This window comes from Atta colombica, unplaced genomic scaffold (assembly GCF_001594045.1).
Source record: "Atta colombica isolate Treedump-2 unplaced genomic scaffold, Acol1.0 scaffold140, whole genome shotgun sequence".
NCBI lineage: Eukaryota > Metazoa > Arthropoda > Insecta > Hymenoptera > Formicidae > Atta > Atta colombica.
Window position 1 is genome coordinate 1,711,490 of NW_017259229.1, and position 9,553 is coordinate 1,721,042.

The 9,553-nt window shown below is 31.1% G+C and overlaps 1 protein-coding gene across 3 annotated transcripts; it reads right to left on the reverse strand.

Moving 5' to 3' along the window:
* Positions 1–6: 6 nt before the first annotated feature.
* On the reverse strand, positions 7–6,618 carry LOC108684779 (dnaJ homolog subfamily C member 7). 3 transcript variants are annotated; one of them, XR_001931649.1, is made up of 12 exons: positions 6,263–6,618; positions 4,532–4,620; positions 3,848–3,972; positions 3,584–3,772; positions 3,301–3,419; positions 3,050–3,203; positions 2,776–2,940; positions 2,545–2,713; positions 2,300–2,446; positions 2,074–2,226; positions 1,800–1,968; positions 7–223 (listed from the first exon to the last, which is right to left on the reverse strand). XR_001931649.1 is itself a non-coding variant. In XM_018189258.1 (12 exons), the coding sequence occupies exons 2-12, from the start codon at positions 6,340–6,342 to the stop codon at positions 1,853–1,855; spliced, it is 1,506 nt and encodes a 501-aa protein (XP_018044747.1). In that variant the 5' UTR covers positions 6,343–6,429; positions 6,489–6,618; the 3' UTR covers positions 281–1,852. The 3 variants fall into 3 exon arrangements, 2 of the variants coding, with proteins under 2 accessions (XP_018044747.1, XP_018044746.1); XM_018189258.1 differs by lacking the exon at positions 7–223 and having other exon boundaries at positions 281–1,968; positions 6,263–6,429; positions 6,489–6,618; XM_018189257.1 differs by lacking the exon at positions 7–223 and having other exon boundaries at positions 281–1,968.
* Between the last annotated feature and the right edge of the window lie 2,935 nt (positions 6,619–9,553).

Here is a 9,553-nt window from a genome sequence, read left to right on the forward strand (position 1 = left end):
CTTCTGTCCCCTCGAAACAGTTGGTTCTTCTTTGTCTCTTCATCACATCTTCCTCACTCTCTTTTCTTCTCATTCCCAACCTTCTCTCCCGACAACAAGGAACAAATGCTCTCTTGGACAAGAAGTGATCGTCGAAATTGCTCGGCTTAGCAAGAAGCTACTACGTGGTTTCAAAAAGAAGTGTCCACGTTCAACATTGTCATGTCGGCACACTTTCAGCTACCTGAAAGAGTGCAGAATACTATAGAAATCCAACGGTATCTATAAATATCCAATGGTATTTATTTGATTTTCTGGATTGTTTAATTACTATTAACAATGATAGATGATATATCAATAATCGTAATAATGATGTAGAATTATTATTTACAAATGAATCATTAAAAACTATATTATTCACACGAATTATTAAAAATTATTAAAATCTAGCTTAAACTATAAAATCTAGCTTAAAATCTAAATTAAAATCGACAAGGAAACTTTCTTTTTCATCCAAGCAGACTTTATTTTGGCAGATTTTTAATGTTGTCATAAAATATTAAATAATCCTTTAAATTAAATCAGAAAGAGAGAGGGGGGAAGGGGGGAGAGAGAGAGAGAGAGAGAGAGAGAGAGAGAGAGAGAAAGAATGAGTGTATGACTAAATTCTTTCATTTCATAAAAAAGATCTAAGAAAATAAAAATTCCAATCTATAAAATGGAATCTACAAATAATAGCAAATTTAAACATTTATTATAATGATTATATTATGAGATGAGGAAATTTTTATTTTTTATCATATACCATACATAATACATATACAAGTACACGATGCAAATGATCGAAATTGAAAACGAATATTAATTTCAAAATCTTACCCCTTTTTATCATTGAAGTTTACATCGCCACTAATAATTTATATATTTGTAGAAAAATTTTTAGAATGAATACATTAGATCTATAAAACAATATATTCTTAAAACTTTTACATTTGGAAACGATGTAAGCGTGTTTATCATTGTAGAATAATATATGGAATTTTTATTATAGCTTATAATTTTTATTAATTATGCCACTTTGAGACTGTCTCATATAAAAACAGAAATAGATCTAATAGAAGTACAATATACATATGGAGCAATATTTCATTAATTCTACATCAAACTTATACTCTGTTGCAATTAGCGAAATTATATAGTAAACCCTCGATTTTACGAACTTTTAAAAGCATTTCAATGACTAATATCAAAATAAATAAAAGAGTAAAGATCTAATCTCTTTCAATAATTAATATAATATCTACAACGCGATAACAGACAGCCTAAAATTTCAAAAAATAAAGTAGACTTGTTAGTAAAAGAATGCTTCATCTATTAATCTAATGAACATTTGCTTATCTATTCACAAAGGTTTCGTCAGGTACGAGTGTGTCTCAAATCTCGAAATTGCGTGTTGTACGACGTTAACCTTAATGTTTTTTCACTTAATCAATTCATTAAATCGAAGATCTACCGTATCATAATATATATTAGAATCATGTTATATATACAAGTTTCCCATACAGAATTTGCAACAATATCGCTGCGATATTGCTGCAATGTTGCTACAATAGTGCAGCAGTGTTGCTGCAACTTTTATGCAAGTTTGTGATGTAGGGATTATGTCGTATTTAAATAAATATGTATGTTAATCGCGCGCTCGGATAAATACCTATATTTATCAATTTCAAAATTACGAAATGCAAATGATACTATGTTGCATCGCTTAAATATTCGAATAATTCGATGCAGTATTTACTAAAAACAGACGAATATCATACCATCGAATTCCATGTACAGTTGGATACATTGTATCATATTTTTTAAAATATCGTTAACCTGGAAACTGGAACTGAAAAGCACTACTAGGGAAACCTCCATCTTGAAACTGGAATTGGAAGCCTCCATCTTGACCACAGAAGAAGTGGAACATTGCATTTGGATCCATATCTGGAAAAACAGACAAGAGAATATATGTAATTTAATAGTAATAAAAAAACAAAATAGATGTAAAATATTAATAAAAATAATACACAGAAAAAGGTTGATATCAACCTTGGAAACCACTCTCGTTATCATCTAAATCATGACCGCGATCATAGCGAGATCGTTTCTTGGGGTCCGAGAGAATCCCATAAGCTTCTCCGACTTCCTTAAATTTTTTTTCTTGTTCTCTTTTCTCCCCTTCACTGGCGTTAACATGACGATCTGTAAAATATAAGATATAATAATATAAAATTTATAATTACATTTTTTAACAAACAAAATATCTATTCTTTACCTGGATGGTGATCCAGAGCCCGTTTCCTATAAGCTTTCTTAATATCTTCGGTAGATGCATTTTTGTCAATACCTAAAATCTTATAATAATCTTTTCTTTTAGATTTTCTCAATAGTAATTTAGCTTTTCCGAGCAATCGTTTTGTTTCTGAGAAATTATAAAAAATATACATACATATTAAAATATAAACTATTATTAATATCCCATCCTATTATATGTTAGAACTGATAAGCAATGATTCATACCGCGATTAGTCTTATCCATTTTACACGCTTTTTCAAGATCATAAACTGCCTCTTCGTATTCTTCGAGTTCCATATAAATATTCGCTCTTTTTGAAAGAGCTTTTAGATAATTTTCGTTGAGATTTAAAGCCTTTGTGTATTCTGCTACAGATTCATTTAACTTTCCTAACTACAAAAAACAACAAAATAAATATATTTGTGCAAACATTAATGTTTTTTTAAGTATAATACCTTAGCTGCAGCTGTTGCCTTATTAAAATGCAACTTAGCATTAGTCATAATATTGTGTGGATCAATAGTTAAGGCTTCATTATAAAGATTATAAGCCTCTTGATATTGTTCTCTTTTAAATGCTGCATTTCCTTCTTCTTTCTTCTTCTTCAAACATTTTGCTCTCTATAATAGAAAAAGAAAAGTATATAGAATTAATGCAGCATATTATTAATTATATAATTGGAAAATTAATACGAATTAGAGGAAAATTATTTTTATTTTATCTTCTTACTTTGTATATTTCCAATGCTTTATCATGATCTGGTGCAAGTCGCAGTACTTGTTGGAAATGTGTAAAAGCTCTATCAACATCGTCTTGAAAGTACAAACACATTCCACGAATATATAACGCTTCAGCATTCTGTTTATCGATGTGTAAAGCATTACTAAGATAAGATAAAAAATAATATGATTTTAATTAAAAAATAATAAGATTTATATAAATAATAATTATTATACTCTTGATTTAGCATGATAATTTACTTTGCAATATCTTGAGCTTCCTGATATCTTCCTAAAAGCGCCAGACATTCTGCTTTGATCAATTTAAAACGTGTTCCAGATGTACTTATATCACAACAACGATCCATACAATATACAACCTACGGAATACGATTCCAATAATTGTACACACACACACACACACACACATACACACACACACACACACACGCACGCACGCACGACACATACACACACACATACAAATAAGAATATTATATACAAATCGATTATTAATAGATGTTATCAGAACAAATTCTGTTACCATGCGATAATCCTTGGCATTGTAAGCAGCATCAGCATCCTTAAGGAATTTTTTTACATATGCTATGTCTTTTTGTTCAGCAGCTATTGACTCGTTATTAGAATCAAAATCCATCAATTTCTTTAATGATGTCTCAGCTTCTAAAATGTCTCCCAAAATCAAGCAACACTTGATCATTCTTATATATGCCTGGAATGTAAACAAAAAGTAAATTTATTGATTCATTATAATATAATTAACTAGCTAAAAAATCATCAAACATACTTTAGAAAATGTTGGTTCCAATTCAATACATTTTTTAGCGTCTGCCAATGCATCTCGATATTGCCCAAGCATCATGTAACAGGCTGCTCTATTACTGTAGTAATGCGATATATCAGGGCACAATGCTGAAAAATATTTTAGGTTCATTATAATATTATTTACAAAAATTTATAATTAGTAAAATTTAAAGATTCAATATTTTTCGGAAATTAGTTTTTCCTTATTTAACTGCCGAATGAGTCAACTAATAGAGATCTCAGCTATTCAACATTTTTGAAGAGAGAAATAAAATTTTATTGAGTTTGATATAAAAATTACAATGAAATATCATTAAAATAACATGCTGATATAAAAATAGTATCGGGGATAAAATCATGGGCTATATTCTGTTGCACACATAATACGCATGAAGTATCATTTTATCCTTGTTTTACACTCTGAGAACAAGAATAAAATGATACCTCATACGCATAAATCCGGATCTACAATAGATGTTTTAAGTCTTAAACCGTAAGAAATTGACCAATTATAGTTGAATGAAAAGAATCGAACCTGTAATTCGTTCATTTCTTAAGGCTTAAGATTTAGAAATCTATTGTAGATCCGGACTTATGCGTGCAACAGAACGTAGGCATGTTAAAACAGAAACAGTAGATATTTACATAATATTGTTAGAACACTTACCAATAACTTCATTGTAACCAACCAATGCTTTCTTGTACTGTTTTTGTGAATAATGTTGATTAGCAACTTTCTTTTTTGATTCTGCCAATCTGTAAATATTATATGTAAGTAATAAACGTTACTAATAGAAGATAATAATAACAATAAATATAGTTTCTTAAAGAAAATATACACAAATCTAAATAAAAAAGCCATTATCTCGGAAATAGTGACAGATATGACAAAATTTCACAAGACTATTCCAATTCCTATTGGTAAGACCTACGAAAAATCTTTCGAAATCATATCACCATTATAGAAAAAAACCGATCTCAACATTTAGATCTGTGCATAATTCTTCTTTTTGTTAAAAAGTGCATTACGAAACTGATATGTCTTTATACAGCATATAGCATTTCCAGCAATATTATAATAACACATGAATAAGTTTTATTTATTCTATAGGTTAAAGATACGTTATTTACTGCTGTCCATTTCTATCAATGTGGGTTAACTTTAATCTTGATTTAATTTGCTTTTCTTCTATTGTAATTTTAAGAATTAGAAAAAGATGAAGAGTAAATTACGTTGAAATTAAAGTTAATCTATATTGACAGAAATATAATACACCTATAAGTACTGAAAATCTATGAAAATATATGTAATGTGAAAAACAAATAATTCAAATAGATTCTAATGAATAAATTAATAAATTAAGTGAAGCCTTTTAAAGCCTTTATTAATTTTATTATAAAATAACTATTAGAATTTCTAATTACATATGAACAAAGCATTTTGTGACATCACATTGGCTATTTTATCCTGACACAATAGTTTTAAATACTCAAAATAGATGCTGCATGATGTATATATTTTATTCATATTATAAAATACATGATGCACATAACGTATGATAATTTATCCTTATTCTCACTGAATGTTAAATAAGAATAAAATAATACCTCATGCAGTCCAAAATTGTGCTTAACAAAATTAAAGGCAAAATATAAAATAAGATTCCTAATTAAAAAAAAAAGAAAGAATCGTCTTTTAACATTGACATATAATGCTTATATGCACACTACAGCATTGTTGCAATATTGCTAAAATATTCCATGTTGCTTGGATCCAAAAGACTGCATATATATTTATATTCGATAATTGTACGAACATAGATGATTCTTTTTTCTAGGAATTTCAAGCATCTCTATTTAAAAACTGTTGCGAATTCTAATATTATTCATGCGAATCTTAATATTATTCACGGAATAAATAGAATACTTATAGCAATTGGACGCACTAAGTGCGGCAAGTAAGTTGGCACTAGTATATATTAAAGCTATTGTACACTGATCTAATCTGTATAAAAATAAGATGCAAATATTTGGAATTATAAAATACAGATTTTACTTAACAGCACAATAAAATATTGAGAATTTCATGGTATAACCCATTTTTATATTTATATTAAACATATTTTTACATCAATTTGTGTATGACGACTTTAATGTGCACTGAGTGCAATTGAAGTCATTATCAGTTATCACTTATATAAAAGGACAAAGCATGGTATATATTCGACGTACTCAAAGCTAATTAGTTACAGAGAGTCCAAGTGTCGCAAGAGCGATATATAAATAGAGAATACTCGTAAGGGAGCTTCCTGGTTCTATCCGTCCATATGACGCAATTACAAATCAGATTACAGGATAACGCGTCCGTGACGTTTTTCTTGTAAAAGGAACAACTCACTCCTTTGTGCTCTCCGGTGTTTCTGTAACGTTAATCGCCGAGTCAGGAACAACGTTGATCGGTTGATCAGACGACGCCATAGCCGTATTCCTTAATAAACGAGACAGGCAGATCGACGTTGGTATGCACCGTGAAAACAGGTGAGATTTTCCCTACTCTGGATTTTGCTGTCGAGGAATAGAAAAGATTCACGAATAATTATGACCAGCGATACGCATTAACGTACCGCGTTGGCGTAACCCAAAGACGCGGATCAACGTGTTCCTCCTTGCTCCTCCTTTCTTTAAGTCTGTTCTTTTTCCATTCCAAGTTCTGAATTGGCATACACTGACACAATAAGGGGTGAAATCACAGTGTGTAAGTTCGGAGAGAAAGGATAGGACCTGAGAGAGGATATAACGGCCCTGTAAAACCTGTAAAAATGCTGTCGCGCACTACTGCTCTCTGACAAAGTGGATGTAAACTACATAGCAACGTCCACTTTTCTTAGATCGTTCAAGACTTGAAAAATGGATGATGTACCCTAAGAAAAGTGGACGTTGCTATGTAGTTTACATCCACTTTGTCAGAGGGCAATAGTGCGCTGTAGCATTTTGCGGTTACAGGTTTTGAGTCGTTATGTTCTCTCTCAAGCCGGTTCTGTATTAATTGCAAGCTGATCGTAAGTTTGTTGCGAAAGCCAATGTGAAACGTTAATTTCAAAATCCAAGCTTCAGATTGGCTGTCGCAACAAACTTGCGATCAGCTTGCAACTAAAAACCAGTGTAGAACCGGTTTCAGGTTTCTCCCTGATGTAACAGCAAATTATTAAAATTGCTTGTCAATTTATTTCGCGATTACTAGAGTAGTTTCATTGCGTTTATAAGTCCGGAAAAACAATTCGCAGTTTGAAAAGACTACAATATGATGTATATGCAAATATATATATATACAGACGCTGCGGTCGATTGGGATGCTTTCAGCGTTTCTCAGTAATTCTATTCTTATTTTACATCTAATGAACGATAAAGATAGAATGATGATTACAAGCACTTAAAGCGTGTGAGCATCCAAATTAATCCCAGCCATAGTATATTAATAATTCAAGATTATTTAAAGCAATGAAGATCCGGCTTCGACCGTAATAGGCATTTAATTTCTAGTATTGATTGTGATCAATTTTAATTACTGCCCCAGCAAATGAGAATGGATTAAAATGGATTGACATCTTTTTCTATCCGAATGTATTATTTTAAATAGCGAATTTTGTTTGGATTTAATTGAATTCAATTGGATTCAATTACATTCAATTGGATGCAATTGGATTGAAAAACTGCATTTCCTATTCAAAATTTTGAATTGAACAATATTCACAATTGTTTGTGTGCACAGAAAAAAATTAATATTATTTTTAGATTGAAAGGCATAGAGATATGCTCCATGCAATTCCTATAAATGAATTAAAATGCATTCAGAATGGAAAAGCATTCATTTTAACATCGTGAACATCTTTAACATCAATATTTCTGAAAAGCTGAATTCATTTCAATTCATTTTAATCCATTCTCGTTTGCTGGGTCCTTTCTCTCCTACTCGCCGGAGCAATTACTATATTACTACTAACAGATCGAAATCTAAATACATCATTCTTTGATCCACCTAAAGATTCTATTTTGTACCAACACTTTTGATTTTTCGGACACTGACGTTTATATCGGAGTATATAAGAGTAGCGAAATTATCCTTCTTCTTCTTCTTCTTCTTCTTCTGGCCGTGAATTTCTGATTTCTTATAGAAATCATAATCATAATACGCTTCCAAGTAAAGATCGCTGGGCTGAAAGGAGCCAGTCAGATCATTTTGATAAAATTACCCTTCAAATACTGGACATTTGCGATACCACGCGACTAGTATTATAGATCGGTAATGAGGTTGCATTTCGTGAATCTCGTGTTCGTCTGACGAAACACACACTACGCGGTGGTAGGAATTAACAGTGTACAATGTCTTGATATGCAATGCATGTTGGTGTTCTCACCTAAAATCGCTCTTAAATTTCGCTATATAATCTGAAAAGTAGCAGTTCGGAACTTTGCGTCTCAATATCTCCACTTGTAGGATACAAGAAAAAATAAAGAGAATAAAAACACATATAATACAATCGGAGTATAAGCTAAGTTATACTTAGCTTATTAATATACTTAGCGATTAAGCTATACTTAAAACTCAATCGAGACAGCCATTATTGAGATAATCTCGATCTGGCGCAAAGAGAATACGGCAATGTCGCTGATGCTGATTCTACAATTAGTCGGTAGTCGGAAGTCAAATGCCCGTATTCATAGTCAGGCCTTATATTTAAGTTTCCTTAAATTTATCTTTAGATTTTGCTCTACGAATTATTTATTTAATTATATTTCATTGGCTCCTGAGCATCTAAAGATAAATTTAAGGAAGCCTTAAGTACAAGGTTTAACTATAAATACGGGCATTAGTCTTAATCGGTGAAGTTGGCCAATCAGACTTAATCGTACAAGTTGGTCAACTTCACCGAGAAGACTTAGGACTACCGATTACCAATTACTCATTGTAGAATCAGCGTTAGCGCCGAGACACTATTAGTGTCTCCAGATTTGCTACGAGATTTATATGAATTATTCAAAATGTATTACACGTGGAATGTTAAATCATGACATTCATGATTACATATTTTTGTCAATCATTAATTACATCAACTCGCATTTTTTCGCGCAAAATTAAACTGATTGCACAATCTTAACTTCTGTTCACGCAAAAAATATATCTTCTACGCAAGATGCTAATTTTCAAGCAGATCATTTCTTCATGCAACTGTATTTTCTCCGCGCTTTCAATAATAAAATTCTATTGCGTTTCAGTGTCACACAATTGTCATTCTAGTGACTGATATATATAGAGTCGCGGCTAGCCTTTTCACCAATGTATTTGTGAATGCCATGACGAAAAAGATAAGAGACAAGATAAAATATGATGGGAGAAGGAGACGATGTGAAAGACGATAGTGTATTTTATTTATTTGCTATTTGCTTGTGAAATTAATCATTCTCGGATTAGTCATATACGGGACACAAATGACCTTCCGTGCGCTATTTTGTAATGTTCTATAACAAAAGATATATTCTTTTTGATTGTATTCTTTTCAAGTGATGGACATGTAATTCGTTATTTAGCTTTATCTCACATTTAGTGAAAATACACATGCACATCGTGCATGAAACAGAATATATCCTTTAACAAAAAATTTAGACTTAGGCTTTTTTATAAAAAGTGTAT

Excerpts from the sequence above, each read along its gene's own strand:
- LOC108684779 (XM_018189258.1), bottom strand. The coding sequence starts at position 6,342 with ATGGCGTCGTCTGATCAACCGATCAACGTTGTTCCTGACTCGGCGATT. Across the intron at positions 3,204-3,300 it reads GAAGCTCAAGATATTGCAAA|TAATGCTTTACACATCGATA; the intron begins GTAAATTATCAT and ends ATCTTATCTTAG. Across the intron at positions 2,447-2,544 it reads AATGGATAAGACTAATCGCG|AAACAAAACGATTGCTCGGA; the intron begins GTATGAATCATT and ends ATAATTTCTCAG.